At 42.2% G+C, this 23,448-nt stretch overlaps 5 protein-coding genes across 6 annotated transcripts; 1 reads left to right on the top strand and 4 right to left on the bottom strand.

Moving 5' to 3' along the window:
* Window positions 1-20: 20 nt before the first annotated feature.
* On the bottom strand, window positions 21-2,917 carry LOC135614882 (protein NRT1/ PTR FAMILY 8.1-like). The gene is made up of 6 exons (XM_065112722.1): window positions 2,786-2,917; window positions 2,264-2,702; window positions 2,013-2,158; window positions 1,709-1,926; window positions 1,079-1,629; window positions 21-974 (listed from the first exon to the last, which is right to left on the bottom strand). Exons 3-6 carry the CDS (start codon window positions 2,119-2,121, stop codon window positions 119-121), a joined length of 1,734 nt encoding a protein of 577 aa, XP_064968794.1. The 5' UTR covers window positions 2,122-2,158; window positions 2,264-2,702; window positions 2,786-2,917; the 3' UTR covers window positions 21-118.
* LOC135614881 (uncharacterized) lies at window positions 2,774-7,914 on the bottom strand. 2 transcript variants are annotated; one of them, XM_065112720.1, is made up of 8 exons: window positions 7,438-7,914; window positions 7,264-7,354; window positions 7,021-7,166; window positions 6,554-6,797; window positions 6,248-6,352; window positions 5,994-6,176; window positions 5,023-5,224; window positions 2,774-3,451 (listed from the first exon to the last, which is right to left on the bottom strand). In XM_065112720.1, exons 1-8 carry the CDS (start codon window positions 7,803-7,805, stop codon window positions 2,961-2,963), a joined length of 1,830 nt encoding a protein of 609 aa, XP_064968792.1. In that variant the 5' UTR covers window positions 7,806-7,914; the 3' UTR covers window positions 2,774-2,960. The 2 variants fall into 2 exon arrangements, with proteins under 2 accessions (XP_064968792.1, XP_064968793.1); XM_065112721.1 differs by having other exon boundaries at window positions 3,288-3,451; window positions 5,019-5,224; window positions 7,438-7,912.
* A 1,424-nt stretch (window positions 7,915-9,338) lies between these two features.
* Window positions 9,339-10,412, bottom strand: LOC135614884 (uncharacterized). Its single transcript, XM_065112725.1, has 2 exons — window positions 9,722-10,412; window positions 9,339-9,435 (listed from the first exon to the last, which is right to left on the bottom strand). Exons 1-2 carry the CDS (start codon window positions 10,075-10,077, stop codon window positions 9,420-9,422), a joined length of 372 nt encoding a protein of 123 aa, XP_064968797.1. The 5' UTR covers window positions 10,078-10,412; the 3' UTR covers window positions 9,339-9,419.
* Window positions 10,413-11,399: 987 nt separating this feature from the next.
* On the bottom strand, window positions 11,400-15,477 carry LOC135614880 (chloroplastic import inner membrane translocase subunit HP30-2-like). The gene is made up of 6 exons (XM_065112719.1): window positions 15,099-15,477; window positions 14,548-14,663; window positions 12,700-12,826; window positions 11,976-12,124; window positions 11,802-11,864; window positions 11,400-11,708 (listed from the first exon to the last, which is right to left on the bottom strand). Exons 1-6 carry the CDS (start codon window positions 15,393-15,395, stop codon window positions 11,684-11,686), a joined length of 777 nt encoding a protein of 258 aa, XP_064968791.1. The 5' UTR covers window positions 15,396-15,477; the 3' UTR covers window positions 11,400-11,683.
* An 801-nt stretch (window positions 15,478-16,278) lies between these two features.
* On the top strand, window positions 16,279-22,429 carry LOC135614879 (monothiol glutaredoxin-S7, chloroplastic-like). Its single transcript, XM_065112718.1, has 3 exons — window positions 16,279-16,621; window positions 16,832-17,101; window positions 22,207-22,429. The coding sequence occupies exons 1-3, from the start codon at window positions 16,423-16,425 to the stop codon at window positions 22,260-22,262; spliced, it is 525 nt and encodes a 174-aa protein (XP_064968790.1). The 5' UTR covers window positions 16,279-16,422; the 3' UTR covers window positions 22,263-22,429.
* The last annotated feature ends 1,019 nt before the right edge of the window (window positions 22,430-23,448 follow it).

The raw sequence follows: 23,448 nt of genomic DNA, 5'->3' as shown, positions 1-23,448 counted from the left end.
GTGACAGACAGCAAACTAAAAGTCGAAAGCATATCAAGATTTCGTTATGTAACTAAAAACATATTTGCTCCATGGAGCCAAAAAAAAAAGCATTGATTGACAATAGGTGCCATCGACATCACATGTCATTACGTGCTTCTGCCTTCGTCTCATTATCTATTGCCTTCTTGTAGGTATACCATTTCGCCATCACAAGATACACGCCAAAGTTCACGAGGCTGAGGACGGCCAGGAGCCCGAAGAAATAGTCGAGGTGGCCGCGGTCGAGGTCGTCCGAAATCCATCCGGGCTTCCCGTTCTTCGTGGTGATGCGTGAGACGATGGTAACAAGCAAGCTGCTCAAGTAGTTTCCGAGCGCCGCCGTGGTGAGCGACAGGGCGGAACACATGCTCCTCATCGCGTCAGGCGCCTGGTCGTAGAAGAACTCCAGCTGTCCGATGAAGGTGAAGACCTCGGCTGCCCCCACGATGACGTACTGAGGCACCTGCCAGAACACGGACATGGGAACATAGCCACCATCGTACCGCTTGTGCCGCGCCACCACCCGGAGCCTCGCGACCTCGAGAACGCCAGCGGACGACATGGCGAAGATGGAGATCACCAGGCCGACGCCCATGCGCGTCAGGTGGGTGAAGCCCCGCTCCCGGCCCGTAAACCTTCGGGCCACCGGAACGACGACGCGGTCGTAGATGGGAACCCAGACGATGACGCTGATGGTGTCGAAGATGGAGAGCGAGGCTGACGGGATCTCGAAGCGGGGGCCCATGTGGCGATCCAGGGTGTTGCCTTGCAGCACGAACATGGTGCCCATCTGGCTGTAGACGGTGGAGAAGACGATGCCGCTCGCCCAGATGGGGAGGAGGCGCACGATGCTCTTCAGCTCCTCGACTTGGGTGACCGTGCACAGCCTCCATGGGTTCACCGCGCCGTTGATCTTGTCCTCTTGAGTCTGCACTGCAGCCTTGTCCAGGAACCTGGGGGATCCCACAAAGCATGCATACTTAATTAGCAGAGACGGAGAACACTAAGATCAGAAACCGCCATCATATCAAAGGAGTAGTAGTTCCAGTGGACTTACTTCAATTGGTCCGTGTGATCCATTTTGCGGCTACCTCGTATGGCAGAGTCTTCCCGTGTGATTTCATACAGCAGTGACTTATTTGCGGGTAGCTTCACTCCAGATTTCCTCAAGGATGCCACCATAACCTGGGCAATACGTGTAAGAGGGCTTCCTCCTGGCTTCTGGTGCCTGTACAATGGTGTGCCCAAGAAAAAGCTCACGACCGCAACAGCCATCGCGACGGCCGGGATCCCAAACCCCCACCCCCACCCCACGTTCGTCTGTATCCATACCAGCACAGAAGCAGCCACCAGCGAGCCTATGTTGATGGAGAAGTAGAACCAGTTGAAGAAGGAGCTCTTCCTCTTCTTCTCCGACTCGTCCGTTTCATCGAATTGGTCAGCGCCGAAGGAGGAGACGCATGGCTTGATTCCTCCTGTCGCCAGTGCAATAAGATAAAGGGATGTGAAGACCACCGCAGTTTGTGCTCTCGTTGGATCACAGACGCCACTGTGACAAGTAGGTTCCAGGCCTTTGACTGATGCAGTCAACGTCAGTAGTGTCAGACCCTGCAGTCGAGTAGATCACAGTGTCCAGAACCTGAGTGAGGCCTCCAGCACAAGAATCATAGGGATGCGAGTTCCTCACCAAGATGTAGATGATCATGAAGCTGGCAATCGTCCAGTATCGTCCAGCGTAGGCATCAGCTATAAACGCCCCAAGGAGTGGCATGACATAGCATGTGCCGGACCAGTCGGTGACATTGTTTGCTGCAGTAGCATTCCCTTGGTGGAGACGATCCTTCATGTAGTTCACCAGGTTGGTGCTCATGCCATAGTATGCCAGCCTCTCGCAGCATTCGTTTGCTGAGACAGGCAGCACGACATGAATATTTATACAGTAGCTGGCTGCACAAAGCACATACATGGTTACGAGAACAAGAGAACCGTACCAAGAATGTAGGGACAAGCCCTCCAATTTCCAGTGTCCTTCTTGATCGCAGGGTTCCCATGGAGATCAGTCGTTCCATCTTTCGTGTATATATCTTCGCCTTCCCCCATCGGCTTGAAGCGATCCTTATGAATAATAATACTTCACCTGCATAAAAGCATTAATAATAATATCAACAAGGATCAACACACATACACACACACAGGAAATGAGGAAGAATTGTACGAGACGAGTGTTAATCTTCGACCATACCTCGAACAGATTCTGGGCAGATGAAACTCTCTCTCTCTCTCTCTCTATTCCTGCTTCTCCGATCAGGCACTCACCGTCTCTCTCGAGTCTGATGAGCTCGCGAAGGGGTTGTTTATAAAGACCGACCACTTGACAAATACGCCAGAGGAAATTAGAGGCTCTTGCACGCCCTTCTATTGTTAACGAGAGATGGCTGTTCATAATTAGTAGAAGGAAAGCTTTCTTCCGAGACCAAACAAAATTGATACCGATCACCACACTGTTGGTAGTTCGCTGCTGTCTTTGAAGAATTGAAGGAGGACACGCTTCCAGAGAAGACATTGATGTCCTGATGATAGCCGTCGGGAGATGGCACGCGTTCCTACGCTTAGCAGTGAGAGACGGTACCAATAAAACCGATTATAATTATCAATCACGGGCCCTTCTTTATTCTCTCTTCCTATGCGAATCAAACCAAATTGATGAGATTAAAACTTATTTGACACCACAAGGATGGAGTTTAGCATCATCTAAATACAATACCTGCCTGGTTTGCAGGTTTATTATATATGTGGCTCTGTGCTTGAGAAAACAAATCGTCCTGCTTCAGAGCTGGTAATTGCATGGGGCTACACTTGTTATCAATACAAATGTACTTGGAAATAAATCACGATACAGGAAGGAACATCGTAGAATGCAGACCTGAAGGACAACTCCATCAGCCTCTGTTGTCTAGATTCATCTTCAGCCCATATCCCAGTGGAAACAGGGGATCATAGGCATTGTGCCCAGCATTCATCGGTAACTGGTCGACTGACTTGAACCAAGTTATGGGCAGCACACCTTCAAAGTCGTAATCTCCAAATAGGACATCAGCAATGCCCCCTCCCTCACTTCCAGGTAACCAAGCTGCAACCAGGGCGTCGATCTTGTCCAACAATTCTGGCTCAAAAACCAATGGCCTACCTGATATCACAATCACCACCGTGGGAACCTTACCGGCAATCAGAGAGATCATAGTGGCACCATCAAATGGTATGCCAAGCTCGGTTCTGTCACCTAAAAACTCTGCATACGCATCCTCCCCAATGGCAACTATCGCGTACGAGTATTCCCGATCAGAAAAGGTGGCTTCAGATGGGCATTTCTCGTATACAACTTCTGTTTCATTTCCTGCTGCTTCTCTAATTGCTTCCAACACGGTTGTGCCTGCAAATGTAAAATTGGCATGAACCTATTTACTCCATTGATAATGTTCAACTCAGACATTGAGAAAAGATAAAACCTTCCATTGAAATTAAGAAAGCTGAGCTTGAGAATCAAATTGTGGTGAGGATACAAAATATGGCATGGCTTCCAACATAAAAGAACAAGTCATGAACGATAACTGCTCATTTGTTTTCTATATTCTGACAAATTAGTCCATGTGTTACTCAAGGAAAGCAACTACATGTATGTTACACTGTACGATCACTTGAACATGACAAAAATATCAATTATTTCTTACCTCAAAAACAACAATTCACTGGATTAATTTGCAAAGCAACAACCATGCATGTATCATCATGCAAAGGCAAGCCTATCTAACACTATATCATTTGGTTCCAAATTGAGGCATGCCAGTTTGTAGAGTTCATTACTTTTGACTTTGAACAGATCCATCCCAGAAAATGCAGACATTATAGCCTTTCAGAACAATTCACCAAAATGTCACAAGTGCATGCCAGTCATTTTGCGCCAAGAAGAACTTCAATAATCAACATGAACAACTCAAAAGTTCTGTTCTATGTGATGCCTATTAAATATTGTCTCTTGTTTATCATATTCTCTGGAATGTATCTGCCAGATGCTGCTAATGAGTTCCGCTCTCTGTACTGTATTATTGATATTATAAACCTTCAAGACTACATATTTTTGAAGTGAAGACAATTTGGCACCATGAACAACTGAAATAGCAATCTTAACTAGAATTCAGTTCATCTGCCATAAAGCCCCGCCAAGAAACATAAACAGCCTCAGTATGTAGTTTGATATGACCTATTGTATTTAGGTAGATGACATAGGTCATCAACATTTTCCTCAAAAAGATCCCTCAAATTCTTGTGCAAGATGATGCAAAGAAAAATCATGTTTAACAAGTTACTTTGTCCAATAATCCATAGTGAAAATAACAAATACCTGCTATATTTGGCTGTTTTTGTTACGGATTAGTTTAACCTGCCAAACTATGTTAAACCCGGGACAAATGTATGCAAGTCTTCTATGTGATGTATATTATTACTAAAACTCTCTTGTTATGCAGTACAAGAACACACATATGCACAAAATTCAGCTTTTGCAGTTTATGTGGATCGGCCAGCCATTGACTAGTTGGACACCACAACATCAGACAAACATATTGCAAGACAACTTTCAGCTTCACAGGCTTAGGCTACCATAAAGGAAGTCCTAAAACTATTTGGCCGACCACTTGGTACCTGTTGAAGATTAGAAAATTTGTCTGTGGTAGATACGAGAATAGTTATAGTAGATGAGGATATTCAGGGAGGAGGGACAGAGAAATACTATAAGAAAAAGATTCTGTCATTGCTAAGACATGCAACAAAGCTTTTACCAAATCATTATGTTGTGTATGCTTAAGCAATAGACATGCATGACAGACCAAAATACAGTGAAGTTTTTAAATATCCAGTTACCATAAACTGTCAAAGGCCAAATCAAAGAAAAGAAATAAAATATGGTAAAGGAAATTTTTTCCGAACCAATCAAAACATACCTACCGATTGTTATTCTTCCACTACTTCCATGCCACGTTATGGTCCATCCGCCACACTGATATCCAATATCATCAGCATGTGTCCCAGCAACAAGGATTCTTCTGGCATTTTTGTCTAGAGGAAGTATTGGTTTCTTTAGATCCTTTCCATTTTTTAATAAAACTAGGGATCTTCTAACAGCTTCACGTGCTAGAATTTGATGTTCCTGATAAAAATATGATATAAAGAAACAAAAATTAAATAAAAATTTCTATGGTGATTAATGATTAAATAAAGAGATAAAAGGATAGGCCTGTTCACAAAACTATGTAGACACCCACATTAAGGAAACAATAGTAGCACATATCACTAATAAGTGGAAGGCCCTGAGCATACAAGAAGGATTTTTTTTATGCAGATAAATGATGCCAAGAATTTACTAATTCATACAGCCTCTGAGCTTCTTATTTGAAGCCTTTACAAAACTGCTTTGCCGAAGTTTTCTGCTGGAACTATAGTTCACATGTGGCCAAACTTCTAATATCCATCAGGTTGCACACTATTATTACCATAATTATTCTTTAATAATGAGAAAACATGAACTACATGTTAATGAACTCATTCTTTATCCTGTGCTTAATGGTGGCCTAATAAGCTTGAATTTTTGTAAATTTCTGGAAGAAACCTAAACAAGGAACAATAGACTATACATCATTTTCATTTAACAATATGTATTGGCTATTTTCTATGACTGGTATATCTGTTTTCATATTGAATATATCATTGCTATCATTTTGATGAATTGTACTCATTGTTTAGTCTCTTATACCATTTTTTATCTTTTTAGTTAGTTCATCTAAAAGATGATTAATATCTTAAGTCGTTGATGAAGTTTAAGACAAAAGAAGTTAAAAAAAGGTGAAGCTGGTGGCACAAAGACATACATGTTTTTTTGCTTTACTATTTCAAACTTGATTGTGATTCATCAAGCTTACCTTGCAGCCAACAACATCAAACAAAGATCTGTCAGAGAAAGGGTACTCAAATAGTCCAACAACAAATTTCACCCTCAGGATGCGTTCTACAGCATCATCAATCCTTGACATGGATATCCTCCCGGATTCCACTAGAAATACCAAATCTTCTAAAAACTTCTCATATCTGTGGGGCACCATAATCTGTACAACTGTAAGTAGGCAAATAAAGATAAAAGTTGCTGAATGTACTGTATATTTCTTTCAATCATCACCATGTCGATTCCAGCATTAACTGAAGCAGAAATGCAATAACGGTAATTCGATCCATGTGGTTGACATAGCCTATCTATTCCTTCCCAATCTGATATCACAAAACCCTGAAATCAAAATAATAAGAAGTTTATTTATCCACAATTGCTAACATTTGGTCCAAAATGAATGAAAAGTATTTCAAGAAACTAAAATTCAAGAACAGACCAAACATGCAAACATAGTTGACACCAATATCCTTTGTTCTTGTGTTTGTGACTTGAGTAACAAATAAGACTAGATAATCCTGTAGCAGTGAACATTGGTACCTTGAAACCTAGCTTGCCCTTTAGAATCTCTGTTATAAGATAATGATTTGAATGCAATGGCCTCCCATTCCAACTAGTGTATGATGCCATAATTGTGGAGACTCCCTGTGCAAGACAGTCGAGATAAGGCTTCATATGAGTTGCCTCCAACTCCTCAAACGTACAAATTGTATTCCCTTCATTCTTTCCTTTATCTGTGCCCCCATCCCCAACGAAGTGCTTGGCACAGGCAATCACATTCTTCCTGCAATTGGAACAAGAATATCAAGAAACAAAGCCATGAATAGTTTATGAATGGGGGATTTCGGACCCATAGGTTGCAGATTACAAGAACTTTTACAACTATCAAAATCAGAGACAGCGAGGCATGTCTGAAAACCCTAAAGAAAAATTAAGAGTAGATTGGTCCTGCAGTATATTATGACAGGAGTTGTTGTTGACCCTTGATGCCTCGGCAGATTATTTACCTCCCAGCAAGAAAAGGATGACCTGGAGGGTGACCCAGGGGAGGTGATCCCTGCAATCCCGCAACAATCGAAGTCATAGTCCGGACAATATCTGTGTCCTCGCTGTAACTCTCATAGCATCTCCCCCACCTGGGATCTCTGCAGACCTACGGAACAAATCAAGAATTCCTTCATTCGTGGACTGCAGCATAGTCATACATACAACAACTAAAAGAGAGAACTTCTTGATTTGATGATACTTACAGCCACACAAGGGGCGAACGTCCAGTGGATGCCGGTAGCTCTCACCTCCAAGGCCGTCGCTTCTCCAATTCTGCGAGCGAGGTCGCCGTCTCTGAGATCCACACGAGGACGTATTGTTAAAGCACAATAACATTTCCATGGAGGAGGAAGAAGAGGAAAGAGGGCGTGGAGGACCTAATGGCGCCGAGGGCGACGTTGTGGGGAAAGATGGTGGCGCCGTAGAGGTTGTTGTGGCCGTGGACGGCATCGGAGGCGTAGAGGATGGGGATGCCGAGGCGGGAAGCCAGAGCCCAGTGCTGCATCCGGTCGATCATGTCGGCCCAGTCGCGGGGAGAGGCGCGCTCCCTGGGAGCGCTACCGCCAGCGCTGAGCACGCTCCCGACGGGGAGGCCGGAGAGGGCGGAGGGGGAGGCGACGCAGCGCTCGATCTGGGCCATCTGGGCGGCCTTCTCCCTGAGGGTCATGCGCGAGAGCAAGTCCCGCACGCGCGACTCCACAGGCTGCGTCGCGTCCCGATACGGAGGGAGCAGCTCATTCGCCATCCAAGAATCTTGGAGAGACAACAAGGGAAGACGTGGAGTATACAAAGATGCAGGCGCAGCCGCTCCCTCGCCCTCTCCGCAAACAAGCAGGCCGAATCCGCACAGTGGAATATACAAAGTCGTCCCTGTCCCTTGAGCGACGACTTACGCACCGACTTAAATATGGACTCCAATGACCCGACCCGGCACACACCCTCATGCCGGAACTTCGGTCGTAACTAAAGTCGTTCGACAACCATTCCTCGCCAATATAGATCCACGCCAATCCGGGTACCATCGACGCTACGGCCAACAAGGAGACTCGTTTTTAAAATCGCGACTTTAGTGGCACGTGCAAGACAGCAGCCCACGTAATCGATATTCTTGTCGAGTTAGAACACGACCTCCTCCTCACCATAGGTCAACATTCCATCAGCATCGCGACACGAGGGCCTCGATTAAATTAGATAATCCTCCAAGAATAGGTGCAATTTTAAATAGATCATTTAATATTTTTAAATAGATCCTCAATTAAATTGGATAATTCTTCAATAAAAGGTGTTATTTTAAATATATCATCAAATATTCTTTTCGTTTTAAATGTATCCTCAAACTCTCAGTTCCGTAGTACTCAATTTTTTTTTATTATCTACCATCAATGTATATATCTATATCTTTCTATAGCTTTCAGCCACACCATCCAAATACAATGCCTGGTTTGTAGATTTACTTTCGTTCTGACATTATACTTCCAGCATCTCTAGGTTAAGAGCTGTGTACAACTCATCGTGCTCCAGAGCTGGAAATTACTACTTACAAGAAATACCGATATAATGGAGACGTGAAGGACAATTCCATCAGCTTCTTTTGCCCGGATTCATCTTCAATCCATGTGTCAGTGACAACATGTGCCCAGCATTCACGGGCAACTGAGCCACTGACTTGAACCAAGTTACACGCTGCACGCACGCCTTCAAAGTCGTGACCTCCAAACAGGACATCAGCAATGCCCCCTTCCCTCGCTTCCAGGCAACCAAGCTGCAACCAAGGCATCAATCTTCTCCAACAATTCCGGCTCGAACACCAATGGCCGACCCGATACCACAATCACCACCGTTGGAACTTTGCTGGCGACCAGAGACACCGTATGAAAGGGTATGCCGAGCTCTGTTCTGTCACCTGAGGACTCTGCATGGGCATCCTCCCCAATGGCAACTACTGCGTATGAGAATTCCTGGTCACATAAAGTGGCTTCAGAAGGGGATGTATCGCATATATCTTCTGTTTCATTTCCTGCTGCATCTCTGATTCCTTCCAACATAGTCGTGCCTGCAAATAGAAGATTGCCATGAACTCATTTACTCTGTTTGAGAATGTCCGGGTCAAAGCCTATTTCATGTCTCAATCGAGAAGGAGAACTTTCCAGCAACAAATTAGAAAATAACCTACTGATCATTGTTTTTCCACTGCTTCCTTGCCACGATACAGTCCATCCACCACACTGGCACCCAATATCATCAGCATGTCTGCCAGCAACAAGGATTCTTCTGCCATATTTATCTAGAGGAAGCATTGGTTTCTTCAGATCCTTTCCATTCTTTAACAAAACTAAGGACCTTCTGATTGCTTCACGCGCTAGTAGTCGATGTTCCTGACAAGAATTGATATAAAGATATGAAAACTGAGCCTTAATAAGTGAACACAGTGATTAAGAAGAGCCATTAATCCTCATAATGACCACAAGACACACCGTTAGATATGATTATTATTATATCTTTTAATAATAATAAAAGATATAAATTGTTAATCAAACTATATATTTTTATTTTTTTATATTTTTAAATTTTTATTTACTCTGAGATACACACGAGGACGTATTGTTAAAGCACAAGAACATTTCCATGGAGAGGAAGAGGAGGAAAGAGGGCGTGGATGACCTAATGGCGCCGAGGGCGACGTTGTGGGGAAAGATGGTGGCGCCGTAGAGGTTGTTGTGGCCGTGGACGGAATCGGAGGCGTAGAGGATGGGGATGCCGAGGCGGGAGGCCAGAGCCCAGTGCTGCATCCGATCGATCATGTCGGCCCAATCGCTGGGGGAGGCGCGATCCCCGGGGCCGCTGAGGACGCTCCCGACGGACAGGCCGGAGAGGGCGGAGGGGGAGGCAACGCTGCGCTCGATCTGGGCCATCGAGGCGGCCTTCTCCCTGAATGTCACGCGTGAGAGTAGGTCCCGCACGCGCGACGCCACTGGCTGCGCCGCGTCCCGGTACGAGGGGAGGAGCTCATTCACCATCCAAGGATCTCTGAGAGCGTAAGAGAGACGAATGCGAGGTGGAAGGGGCGTTCGGGGCTTATATAGAAGCTCGATCGATCGATCGCTCCGCCGATGCGGTTTTTCGTGTCTTGAGTCTCGACTAGCGAGGCATACCGTTCCCGAGTAGTGCTGACATAAGTGGCGATGGACCGACGTGGCACACGCAAGGGAGAAGCTACGTCATCGATACAGGCGCTCCTTATCCACGTGACTAAAGTCGTGCCAGAGATGAATTGGGACGTAATCTTTTTTACGCTTTAGGCTCAGGCTGTCCCAACCACCGTGTCACAAGTGACTCTTCGTCATCTGTGGTATTTCAGTGTCATTTTGAGGATGATAATGACTTTTTCTTTTTCTGTCGCCTAATCAATCCGTTTACCTTTATAGGAGATTGTCAGCTTTAATACATAAGTCAGCAACTCATCATATATTAACTTTTTTTAATGAGATATCTGGAAAAAATAAATGAAAAAATGACGAGAAATAAAACTAAGAGACGTGCGTTTGAACCATTCCACTGGTTCTGGTCTTTTTATAAGCTTACTTTCAAGTCAGTGCATTGGGGACAATGAACCCGGCCGCCGTGTCTGTTCTGGTCACATACGCCATGCTTCAATCAAAACAAGGTTTAGACAAAAATCGAAAGAAAAAAAATTAAAATTAAAATTTCTATTATATAATATAATAACAATCTTATAATTTTAGATATTATAATAAAATATTTTAAAAGATTTTTTTGAAAAAATATTAATATTTTATAAATATTAAATACTGAAATGCTAAGATAGCAACATTTAAACATTTATAATGTTATGTTCCAACTAGACTCATTGAAAATTTTTAAAAATATTAATTATCAATTCACATTTCAAATGTGTTCCCAAATACACCCTACTTCAATGATCCCTCAATCATTGATGTAATTTCAAGTTGAACTAATTCTTCAACAATTATTCAAAAATACTTATGTCATTTACTCCAGATAGAAAGAAAATTTATGATTACATTCACCTACTTTTTTATTTATTGACCATACTTTAAAAATCTGTGAAATTAGTATACCTAAAATTTTAATTAATAATTGTCATGCACATGGATGTAATATGATAATTGAAGTCAAGTTAGTGAAAAATAAAGCTAATTATGATTACACAGTATTATGGAAAGAGTTTGAGATTAATCAGGTAAGATACAAAAAGAACATGAACAATAACATTATTAACTAAAAGATGCAATTACTTACCTTAGTCATCAACATCCAATCTGGTGTTTATGATCCATTGTAGTCATATCGAAAAAGGTTGAAATAATGCATGCCTCGAACATGACCTGATCTAAGTAAAGCTGTTGATTTGACATGAAGCAGAATAGGATGTTATCTTCTTCAAAAGTATCGAAGTATTTGAGAACAAAATTTGGATAGTCAAAATTCATCCCTAATATAATCACCGGTGAGTTGTAAATCTCATGAAACTGTGACAGTCAAATTTAAGTTCATTTAAACAAGGGCCGGGCGCAGTCAACCGAGTTTGGTCTGATTACTTTGTCAACATAACTTTGAAGAGCAATGTTGCCTATAACTTCATCACCTTTTTACCAACTCAGGGTTCCTGCCAAGTAGATTAAGCATGATCATGAATCTGGATAGAACAGTTGAAGCCCAGAAAAAACCTTCCAGTGATACATTTAGTCACATGGCTCACCTCTGAATGTGATCAAGAATGAGAAGCCTTGGCCCGGGTGGAATATTGACATCTCGGAGTGCACTGGAACATACATACAAGAAGAAAGAATTAGAGAACAGTGCAACATTTTCATGCAAAAGGAACTTGTTCAAGTAATTAGAGAATGTAGGAGAGCTGGATCATCCTTCTTGCCTGTCTGTGAGAAGGGGTAAAGTAGCATCACTGAGTAAACCTTTCTTGAAGTTCTTCTCGTAATTCTGAAGGCCAAGGTTTGTTAGCATTCTTTTTGTGCCAGAGTATAACACGTCATCAGCTGGTGGCTGTGAGAATTTCTCACCTATCTGCAATTTTATCGGAAAGGAAAAAGTAAAGAGGAAATGCATATTTGACCAGTCAGATATTCTTGATAGTGATTTCAAACATGCTAATAATGCTCAAGTTGGCATCAGTTTATTTGTTATGGCAAGTACCGAAATTATCAATAACCAAGAATGATATCATAACTATCAAAACGAAGCTAGCACATATCATCATTTAATTTTGTTTGTAACGTTGATATCATTTATTTGATCTGCCATACACAGCCTTCATGTTGCTTTAGAATAAAAATAAAGGAACGAAAATTATGTTATATTATTTGCTAATTGATCAATCCGCACATCAAGGAAATTTATTTGCAACGTACTGAAATTCCACTTCTTATACGGTCTAGAAATGCATAATTCCACAGTCGGTTTGAACTAAAGCAGCATCATGTTCAGTATACATTAGACTTTTCCTTAAGAAACCAAAGCAGAGATCTGGTGATAAGTTGACCTACTGATTTCTACATGGATTAACTATAGCTGGGATCACCAATGACAGTAGGTAACTAAAACTTAGTACAACATCATAAGTTTCACCTATGCTTTCATACCTTGAAAAGTCCACCTTGAACAAGTGCAAAAAATAGTCCTGAAGTAACCGCATTAAGAGCTTGATTTGGTCCTCCCATGCCACTAACCAATGAAAACATTGCTCCAGAACCAAAAGCTGCCGCCATGCTGCAAGATGAACCAGAATAAAAGCCAATTTGGAGTACATAAACAGAGCTGAACGGTACTTATCCCTCTTTTTCATCAGTATTGATCAACTTATATGGCATCTGTATGGTCCATTATTCTTGCAGATGACAAGATCATCAAAGCTATATCTCCTTATATCCCCTGATTAAGATACTACCATGCTATCACTGGCTAATATCAGAACTTATAAAACATGCTACCTTGAAGCAACATGTAGCATAATAGATTAACCAGGACTGAAAATACTAGTACTGTAAGAGCTTCTGAGGATTACTATAGCAAAAATATTACTATATAAAGTATTGAATTTATTGAAGAAACAGCCAAGATGTTATATAAGGTGATTTTCTACTTATTAGAACCTAATATGCTCTGAGAAATGAATAGAAAATCAATGAGATATAATGTAAGCATATTTTAAGAGCTGGATAGTGGTAAGAAGCAACCAATCTTTACAGCAGGAGATGTTGTAGTTCTGATACTTGACATGCAAAGAATTCCTCAGGTTTCTGTAAATATTAATTAGATATCTGTGAAATTAAGAAGTAAATTTGACAATCTAGCTCAAAGGCAAGTAACTCAAATATGTCCTTCATGATTTCCGATGCCAGTATGTTAGCCATCATAATCTTCTTTAAAGACTTTTAAGTCAGGAAGTGCTAGGATTGTCACACACCCATCATATTAGCCTTTATGAGATTGAAGCTATGATCAGCTTCTGATCTCAATAAGAATATCTTTCTTGATAAAGTTCATAAGGGAGCAACCAAGACTAGGATTGCCAGTAAATCACCTAAGAAAAAAAAACACCACAATAATGAAAACTACAGGCCACATTGATTTAGGTATTTGGCCTTTTTTTTTTTTGATACATCCCCTTCCCCTGATGAATCTGAATTGCCTCTATCAACACTGTGCGTCCCAAAAAGATCAATCAGTCATTAAAGCACACTTATGTTGACATACAATTTATTATTCCCCAGTATCTCCAACATTAACATAAATATCAACATGTTCAACACTAATGCAATCATACAGTCACATGTATATTCATGATCGCATATACAGAAAATTGCATTTTGGGGCATTCCAAACTTACAGCATGCCCAAGTATGATGCATGCCACATGCCAAGGCACAAGATGGAACTCAGTGGTAAGTCCATACACAGCGTGCACACACGCACACGCACTCATTAGATTCAACATATCATAGCATGATATGTATGATGACAAAAAATTGGTTATTTTGGTTATCAATAAGTTAGATTTTAATGCTTGACTTGACATAGAAGCAAACAGCTTTTTACTTAAAGACATTGTTATTCAACAATACTGTTTTCAACTGTTCATTTTATACATGTTTGTGGGAATTTTGCATCTATGCGACTTCCAAGATTATGCATTCAAACAATAGCTATAATATCTAAAATCAACATGCATATGTTACTAACAGACCCCATATTGGCAAGAAATGCATGCATTGTGACATCCTTTCTATAATATGCATAAATGACTAGCAGATCTCTTTGATCAACGCATAGTTATTTGTGTTTCCTTGATTCAAAGCAAAGAAGGGCTAAACACAGGAGCACAAGATATGATTCTTTACTTTCCAACCAACTTGAGTGAATTTGGAAAAAATGCTATAAACTAAAAATTGATTGAACAAAACACATGAAAAGTTTGCCATTGATCTCACCTGCCTTGCATATCTTCCACCCCTCTTATTCTCTTCATCACACATGATATACCTGCATTAGTACCTGTCATGACTGCAAAGTTACGAGCTTGCACTAACGGGCCACCTGCAAAAGCCTGTGACACATGCAACAGAGTCAGGTTGTTGAGATTCCAAGTAAAAGTATGTATGGGTATGAGTGCAACATGGCGTCTCTGTTCCGTTACCAAATGGGACATATAATGTGACAGGACAGAAAGGGCTGAGAGAATGACACAAGAAGATGAATAAGAACGACACAAATGCTAAGAATCAGCATTTTCCAAGTTCCAACCATAACAGAAGCAAACCAATTTCATGTAATATATGATTACCCAATACAATAAGAACTTTGCGAAAGTATATTTCTGGATAAAAAAGGAGCACTAATTATCTAGTATGAGTATACTGATTTCACATCAATATTATAAATTTCCGCTGAAATATTGGAGTAGGGATAAAAACATATCATAATGTACTTCAAATTGCAAAAAAGAAACATAAATTGAAGAAGACTAGAAAGGAAGAGCAACCTGCGCCTGCTTGAGGGAGGCCATGGCTTGGGGGTTGAGGCCGGGAGCGTTGGGAGGTGGCGTGGGTAACGCCGAGGAGGCGTCGGAGGTGAGAGAGCCCATGAGGGCGCCGATGAAAGCGCCCTGGGCGGCGCTGGTGGCGGTGACGATGGCCGCCTCCACGGCGGTGGGCTGCTTCGCCAGCCAGGCCCGGAACCCAGTCTCCAGCTCCTTGATTCGCGTCTGCAGCTGGGCGACAGGGTTCGCCGGGGGAGGGCTCGGTGAAGCCAACACCATCGCGCCCTGGTTCCCCTTCATGGACCGATCGACCGACCGCCGCTCTCTCTCTCTCTCTGGGGGAAGAGGACTTTGATGTATCGCGGATAATAATACCACGCAATTTGTCGACGGATAGAAGGACTTTATAGCGACGCGAGTTTACTCTCATTTTTCTAATTAGCTAAAAAAAACACTTTTTCTTTTGCCTATTTCTTGGATCAATTAAAAAATCAGTAATTTCAATTGACACTATATTTCATATTTTAATTTTGTCTTTATATAAGCCCATTACTATTGATAATTCTTAAAAAAATAATAATTTTTATTATTATTTATAATCTCATTATTATCAATTTTATTTTTTTTTCTTCCTCACAATTCCTTAATTCATCCATTCACTTCCAATGCCCTTGTTCGACACCATTTAGGGTCGACACCTCTTAATTCTCTATGTTCATAATTCCCTTATCTTCTTGTGAACATTGCGATAATCCATCTCTATTCTTGCTTTCACTAGCGGTCCTGGTGGGAACCCCAACAAATATATATATATATATATATATATATATATATATATATATATATATATATATATATATATATATATATATATATATATATATAAATAATATTTATATATATATATAATATTTATATTTATTTATAGAATAATATTTTATAAATATTATAAATTATAAAGATATTATACTAAATAGTAAAAAGGGTTGCGAATAAAAGTCTCTTATATCGAAAGCTTTAATTTTTTTTCTAAAAAATATAACAACAATAAAGATATCTCTACTAATTTAACATTTAGAGAAATATTTGTATATAGGGGCAAATATATGCTATTTCCAAACGATGTAATAGCCCCCGAATAAATAATAACAGCGATGTATAGATGATGAGGTGAATTGGACCGCATAAAATCGAGGGCACACGAAAAGAGAAGATCGCCGCGACCTAAATACAGCACACGAATGTGAATTGGGAATTCGTGCTAATTTGCATCCCGATTCGTCCCAAGCGCCGTCGCCGTCGCCGCCACCTTTGCGTTCCAACGACGATGGCCTCGCTCGCTCCTCTTTCTTCTTGGACAGCCATTGGAGTCACGAGGGCGCTCGCGGCCGTTCGCCGCGTTCAGCCGCCCGCGAATTCGTTCCTCGCCGGACCCAGTAGAAGGGACGTCGCAACGCTTGTCTCTCAACCGTTGCGGTTCCGATCCAAGAGCCCGGGGACCTCCCTCTCCGCCCGGTGCTTCTCCGGTATGATCTCGTTCCCTTTCGATCAACCCTTGACCTGTGATCATGCTCCTTAGGTCCTCACTTCCTTTTTCTTTCCGGATTTCTCCTCTCAGCCGGAAAATCGTCTTCTTTTTCGGGTTTGAACGATCATTGCTAGTCATCAATTGCAATATTTTGTTAATATTTGATGTCTTGAGTTGATCAACGTGTTTGATTTTAATTTTGCTTCAGCGTTGAGTCCTGAGATGAAATCGACAATCGACAAGGTTGTTCAGTCGCACAAAGTGGTGCTCTTCATGAAGGGAACCAAAGACTTCCCCCAGTGTGGCTTCTCCAACACCGTGGTGCAGATATTGAAGTCACTGAATGTGCCCTTCGAGACGCTGAACATACTCGAGAATGACATGCTGCGTCAGGGGATGAAGGAGTACTCGAGCTGGCCTACTTTTCCCCAGCTCTACATTGATGGGGAGTTCTTTGGTGGCTGTGACATTACTATCGGTAAGATTTAGTTTCTAGTCCTTCAGTTTCTGATGCCTTCAACTCGCCATTTACTTCAATTAGTCCATGAGAGTTTGTCAATAGGACTGATGCTTTAATCATAACAATGATATTGTTGCAGGATGCCCACTTTCACCATGGATCTATCTCTTAAAACTAGAGAAAACTGGCAGTATATGTATTTATTACTAAAGATGTAATCATAACAATATCTATGTGACCATGGATATTGTTGCAGGATGCCCACTTTCATGCCCACATTATTACAGAAATATGTGCATCTTACATTAAAATAGTTAGGCATACTTATCTATACTAGCGAGGTGATTGAGAAAATATTATCGATCAATTATCATCCGACACATGACCTACGTGTGGTAGCCAAGTTAGAATAGGGGAGGCAAGACCTGTCCCCTTGGTATTCCCATGTGGACAAGTCCAAAGTAGGCGGTTATGGGTTGTCACTCCCTTTTTTGTCATCTACGTGGACAAGAGTCCAAGAGGGTTTATTAAAGATTGTCCCCTCAGGGAATATTTCCTGAATATTTTGCCTTCTTTTTACCTAGTGTAAAAGTCTATCTTCGACATAGGAATCGATGTTAGTCACCTTTTTATCACTTCCACCTCACCTCGGGGCTAACTTAGGCGTCAGAGGGACTGGGTTGAGAAACCCACTCCCAACCTTGGCCTTAATGTAGGTCATCATCGGAGCACTTGAGTGCACCCACATCGACACCTCCAGCATCACCTCGACGACACCTCATCGTTCCTGCGCACGTGTAGCCGAACCACGTTGGGCTGACTTGAACGTCGACGACATTTTCCCCGAACATTTTGGCACTAGGAGAGCCATGTTGTAGGAACGTCAGCTCGTCGACCCACTTAATGAGCGTTTGACTGAGGAGGCTCCACTCCCAACTCAGAGTACTTTCACTTACAGGGGGTAACACCCGGTATTTCTGAACCTTGACGCTTCTGTCTCGGTGTAGACTTCGATGAGGTATCGATGTCTGTTCAACGACTCAAGTCTCTCTCCCCCAATGACGACCTTGACCCACATGCTCGTCCCTGTCAAGGTCTTCCTAAACCTTAATAAGTACAGACATTGATGGGAATGCTATAGATCATTGCTCTGCTCCTGCCTGAGCTGGTCTAATCGATGGTGCCTCTTGCCTCGTCGCAGTCAGCAGTACTATCGACGCTCGTTAAGATTCCTTGACTTAACGTGGCGTTGAGTCGCTGACCCCCTAAGGATGCCCGAGGCCCGTCGAGCTCCCAGTAGATGGGGCACCCTGATCCTCGATCGTAGAGTTCAGCAGACCTCACCATTCTTGGTCTGCCTTACTCGAGTCCAAGGCGCAGTCCACAAACTACATGGAGAACACCCTTCGGGTGTAATTGCAGTAGATAGACTATCACATGGAGGACATGCATCAGTAGTTTCAACTAATCAGGGGAGAAGACCGACCTCAACTCGGGTCGATCACCATTCGTTTAGAAGATCCAAGAAGAGCTTATCCCCGCTAACTTTTGACTCCCGACCTTGGAGGCATTTAATAGTTGTGTCGACCCAACCAAGCATATCGTAGCTTTTCGTGCTCATATGTCCTTATACAGCATGACGGATGCTCTGATGTATCACACCTTCCCTACTACGCTGCGAGGCTTAGCGTGAGAGTGGTACGCCCACTTGAAGCCACTCTCGATTAGCTCATTGAGCAAATTAGCAAAAGAGTTCGAGCAACATTTCATCGTGAATGTATAGCCTCGGTGTTCGATAGTAGCCCTCTTGGGACTTCGACAAGGGGAAGGAAGAGGTGCTCTCGAATTTCGTTGCCTGATTCATAAACAAGATCTAAGACATAGTCGATGCCTATCCATCGCTCATTATGGGGCTTAGGCCCTCTCGACTCTTCTAGTCCCTGATAGGGAGACCACTAGTGATAGTATTGGAGACACTCCAGAGGGCCAACCAATACATCGCCACTTAGGCGATGGTCTCGGGTAAGCGCGAGGAGTTGTGTAAGAGGCCGAGGTAGGAGCAGTCACTGACTAAATATCTCACCCGAGGTGCGCCTAGTGAAGTAGAGGCCTCGGAAGTTTGCTTTCGACTAGCAACAAGCTGTCAGCTACGAGGTAGACAAGTGGTTAGGTGCTAGATTTATTTTTGTGGTGCAATACCCTCAATCTCTTGCTAATGTTGTATTTGTTAAAAAATCTACTGGAACCTAACGGATATTCGTTGATTATATCGATCTCAACAAGGCATGCCCCGGGGGTGAACATCTCAACGACACAGACGCAGCCCTACGAGGGTGAGTATTTGAAGATGCTCGATGTGCTCTCCTCAGGGGTGTGCATCTCAACGACACCCAACGCTCCCCTAAGGGGGTGACCATTTGAAGATGCTCGATGCGCCCTCCTCGGGGGTGAGCATCTCAACGACACCAATGCGCCCCCATGGGGGTGAGCATTTGAAGATGCTCAATGTGACCTCCTCAGGGGTGAGCATCTCAATGGCATCGATGCGCCTCTTCAAGGGTGAGCATCCATAAATGTCCAACGTATCCTCGGGGGTGAGAAACTCAATGGCACCAACGCACCCTATGGGGGTGAGTGTTTGAAGATGCCTGATGCGCTCTTATTAGGGGTGAGCATCTCAACAACACCCGACACGCCCCTACGGGGGTGAGCGCCTGAAGATACGCGATGCGCTCTCCTCGAGGGTGAGCATCTCAATGGCACCGACATGCCCTTACGAGGGTGAGTGTTTGAAGGGCCCGATGCACCCTCGTTGGGGATGAGCATCTCAACAGCACCGATGCGCCCCTACGGGTGTAAGCGTCTGAAGGTGCCCGATGCGCCCTCCTCGAGAGTGAGCATCTCAGCAGCATCGACGCATCCCTACAGGGGTGAGCGTCCGAAGATGCCCAATGCACCCTCCTCGTGGATGAGCATCTCAATGGCACTGATGCACCCCTATGGGGTTAGCGTCCAAAAATGCTCTAGGTATCCTCGGGGTGAGCATCTCAATGACACCAATGCGCCCCACGGGGGTGAGCATCACATAATGGCACAAAGCATATCTCAGGAGGTTACCACCTCGCCAAACTCTTGGAGTTCATAGGTTGACCAAGATTGACCAAACCTCTTTGGAGAGCCCAAGGTGAGCTCGAGGTGCATAGGTCATCTAAGTTCGACCCAACCTCCGCGGAGAGCCCGAGGTGCATAGGTTGGCTAAGCCCGACTAAACCTCCTCGAAGAGCCTGAGGTGCATTGGTTGGCCAAGCCCGACCCAACCTCCTTGGAGAGCCCGAGGTGGGCTCGAGGTGTGTAGGTTGGCCAAACCCGACCTGATCTCCTTGGAGAACCCAAGGTGAGCCTGAAGTGCATAGGTCAGCCAAGCATGACTTGACCTCCTTGGAGAGCCCTAGGTGCATAGTCGGTCAAGCATGATCTGACCTCCTCGGAGAGCTTGAGGCATGTAAGTCGGCCATGCATTGAGCATCCCCTCCGCTTTTACATGTTACACGTGTTGAGATAATCCATGGCTGCGTTTACGAACCTCTTAGGGAGAGCCCTTGAAGTGTACCTTTAAAGGAGACAAATGATAGAGGAAATATTGTTGATCAATTATCATTCGACACGTGATCTACATGTGGCAGCCAAGTTGGCATAGGGGAGACAAGACTTGCCCCCTTGGTTTGTTTGCCCACATGGACATAAGTCCAAAGCAAGCGATTACGGGTTGTCTCCCTCTTTTTTGTTGTTTACATGAACAAGAGTCCAAGGGGGGCTATTAGAGGTTATTTGGGGTTGTCCCCTTGGGGAATATTCCTTGGAATGTTCTATCCCCTTCTTACTTGGCATAGGAATCGAGGCCAGTCATCTTTTTACCACTTCCACCTCACCTCACCTTGAGGGTAACTTGAGCGTCATAGGGATTAGGTCGGGGAAACCCATTCTTAACCTCAATCTTCGTGCATGTCATCGTCAGAGCACCTGAGCGCACCCACATCGACTTCCGTGAGACCTCCGACATCACCTCAGCCACACCTCATCGTTCCTATGCACGTGTAGCTAAACCATGTCGGACGTCAAGCTGTCCTGAATGTCAAATTTTCCCAACACTAGGCAAGGTGCAGCATTCAAAGACTAGGACATATCCCTGATTTAATGAACTCCATTACTGTTCCCACAGGATGATAATGAAACAAGTGCTTGTCCATTGCTAGAGAAATTTTTGATATAGAAGCCAGTTAAGTAATGTATTTCTAGATGAGCAACGCAAGTTATGGGAGCAATTTCGGTTTTGGGCATACATAGAATGAGAATATAATGAGGTATGGAGTTCTGAGTCCACTACTTAAATCATCCTTGTATTCTTACCATCTTGCACTCGTCTATATAAACTCTGAACTACTGCCGTTTTGCCCAATTGTAGTTTTGTATTTGCAGCCAGTTCCAATCATCTCTTCTTCAACATAATTGATCTCGTACAAAAACAAGTGAATGTAATATACATACATATACTTGAAGCTGCATATGCAACATACTTGCATGCCAATGTGTATATCTATGATGTATCAGGTATTGGCTTCCAAAAATTCAATTTAGTGATGGAAGTTCGAAACCTGAAGAAATCTGATTCATGACACTACCTGTGTTTTTCTCTATTATTCTCTTTCTTATTTATGCTTATTCTTGTAACACCATCCTTTATGACTTGAAACTATTTTTTTTTTCTTGTTCTAAGCTACAATATTGGAATATGCAATAATTGAAAGGGAACTTAGAAGTGGAAAAATGAGTGTTAGCAGGATAGATACGAAGAGGAGTTGCAGTGCATGTGATTATCATTGAGAAATTCATTTGGTTAAGTTGAATGAACAAATCGTAATGGAAGAAACACAGGAGATATTGGTGCTTAGCTTACTTTTCTCCCTTTTCTATCTTATGTTCTTGTATTATACGATTCCATTCCATGTTTTATTCTCGCAACTTTTACTTGCTCAGCAACTATAGTATAATGGATTTGTTATTGAATTGGCTAGTATGTCCTTGCACCTTTATTTGCTAATGTTCTTGCATTTATTGTGTAACAGAAGCATACAAGAATGGGCAATTGCAAGAACAAATTGAGAAAGCAATGTGTTCTTGATGATCAGCGAGTTACGTATTGATTTTGATATTTGTGGTAATTTAACTATCTCTTGAGTTCCTAAATTCTACACCCTTGTTTTCATTTGCCACTGAACGTGTCCTTTGTGGATTCATGAATGCTCTTTTAGTACGAACTCTAAAACCATAAATGACGGTTTTTGCTTACGGAATCCCCTATCTTACATGGTTTTTATCTTTATATAGACAAATATGGGATCCATGGAACAATTACTTATGAGGTACAATTTGTACCAAAAAAAATCTTGCAAATTAATAGTTAGTTCAACTCATTAATGCATAGTCTATAGTGGATATGTAACTGTGTTTGGATTTTTTAATTTTAGGAATCCTTAATTTTAGAGATTTATATTAATTTTTACTTTTTTATTTAATTTTTTTAAATTATGATAGGAGTTTTTTATGTAGTAAATTAGGGATTGTTATTTTTATTTATTTCTTTTGTTAGAAATCCTAGTCCTAGTTGATTAACGATAAAAAAACTTTATATATATATATATATGTATATATATATATATATATATATGTATATATATATATATATATATATATATATGTATATATATATATATATATATATATATATATATATATATATAATGTCTTTGGCCCTTTTTTTAGTATTGAAATACAACTCAAAGTCTTTGGTCAATTTGAAGGTTGATCTCCTCGAAGCGATCGAAAGGAGGTTGATCATCTCGAAGTGATTAAATCTTTATTTCTTTTCTTAGATAAAGCCTTTAGAGTTTTATCATGGTATTAGATGGTATTAGAGCGATGTTTGCAAAGTTCTTGTGGCGTTTCCTCGATGTTCTTTCAATCTCCTCACTGACGTGGCCATAGGCCCTAATCGTCACGTCGCCAACGGGTTCCCAAAGTTCTTGTGGTGTTTCCTCGGTGTTCCCTTAATCTCCTCTCCAATGTCGTCATAGGCCTCGATGCCCGTATCACCAATAACTACTTCACCTTCAACACCCACTAAGTAGTGCTCATGTCTTTGACTCGAAATAAAAAAAAAAATTTAGGAATTACATATCTACAATCATACATAATAACTACTACTGATAATTTTATGAAATCTTAATTTGAAGCAAAAATCGAGAATAAGCGATAAGAAACTATCAATGATTTCAAAATTTGTTTGAGAGTTTAACAAAAAATCAATA

Source organism: Musa acuminata, chromosome BXJ2-6, assembly GCF_036884655.1.
Source record: "Musa acuminata AAA Group cultivar baxijiao chromosome BXJ2-6, Cavendish_Baxijiao_AAA, whole genome shotgun sequence".
Taxonomy (NCBI): Eukaryota; Viridiplantae; Streptophyta; class Magnoliopsida; order Zingiberales; family Musaceae; genus Musa; species Musa acuminata.
This window is presented reverse-complemented; position numbering and strand designations above follow the sequence as displayed.

What these genes read in the sequence shown, in the direction of transcription:
- LOC135614882 (XM_065112722.1), bottom strand. Translation starts at nt 2,121, where the DNA reads ATGGGGGAAGGCGAAGATATATACACGAAAGATGGAACGACTGATCTC. An exon ending in GGCTTGTCCCTACATTCTTG is followed by an intron (nt 1,927 to 2,012) that starts GTACGGTTCTCT and finishes TGCCTGTCTCAG; the next exon opens with CAAACGAATGCTGCGAGAGG. An exon ending in GATCACACGGACCAATTGAA is followed by an intron (nt 975 to 1,078) that starts GTAAGTCCACTG and finishes GGGATCCCCCAG; the next exon opens with GTTCCTGGACAAGGCTGCAG.
- LOC135614881 (XM_065112720.1), bottom strand. Translation starts at nt 7,805, where the DNA reads ATGGCGAATGAGCTGCTCCCTCCGTATCGGGACGCGACGCAGCCTGTG. An exon ending in GTCGCCCTCGGCGCCATTAG is followed by an intron (nt 7,355 to 7,437) that starts GTCCTCCACGCC and finishes TGTGGATCTCAG; the next exon opens with AGACGGCGACCTCGCTCGCA. An exon ending in TTAATGCTGGAATCGACATG is followed by an intron (nt 6,177 to 6,247) that starts GTGATGATTGAA and finishes ACAGTTGTACAG; the next exon opens with ATTATGGTGCCCCACAGATA.
- LOC135614884 (XM_065112725.1), bottom strand. Translation starts at nt 10,077, where the DNA reads ATGGTGAATGAGCTCCTCCCCTCGTACCGGGACGCGGCGCAGCCAGTG.
- LOC135614880 (XM_065112719.1), bottom strand. Translation starts at nt 15,395, where the DNA reads ATGAAGGGGAACCAGGGCGCGATGGTGTTGGCTTCACCGAGCCCTCCC. An exon ending in GTGGAAGATATGCAAGGCAG is followed by an intron (nt 12,827 to 14,547) that starts GTGAGATCAATG and finishes TTCATCTTGCAG; the next exon opens with CATGGCGGCAGCTTTTGGTT. An exon ending in TTCAAGGTGGACTTTTCAAG is followed by an intron (nt 12,125 to 12,699) that starts GTATGAAAGCAT and finishes ATAAAATTGCAG; the next exon opens with ATAGGTGAGAAATTCTCACA.
- LOC135614879 (XM_065112718.1), top strand. Translation starts at nt 16,423, where the DNA reads ATGGCCTCGCTCGCTCCTCTTTCTTCTTGGACAGCCATTGGAGTCACG. An exon ending in CTCCGCCCGGTGCTTCTCCG is followed by an intron (nt 16,622 to 16,831) that starts GTATGATCTCGT and finishes ATTTTGCTTCAG; the next exon opens with CGTTGAGTCCTGAGATGAAA. An exon ending in TGGCTGTGACATTACTATCG is followed by an intron (nt 17,102 to 22,206) that starts GTAAGATTTAGT and finishes ATTGTGTAACAG; the next exon opens with AAGCATACAAGAATGGGCAA.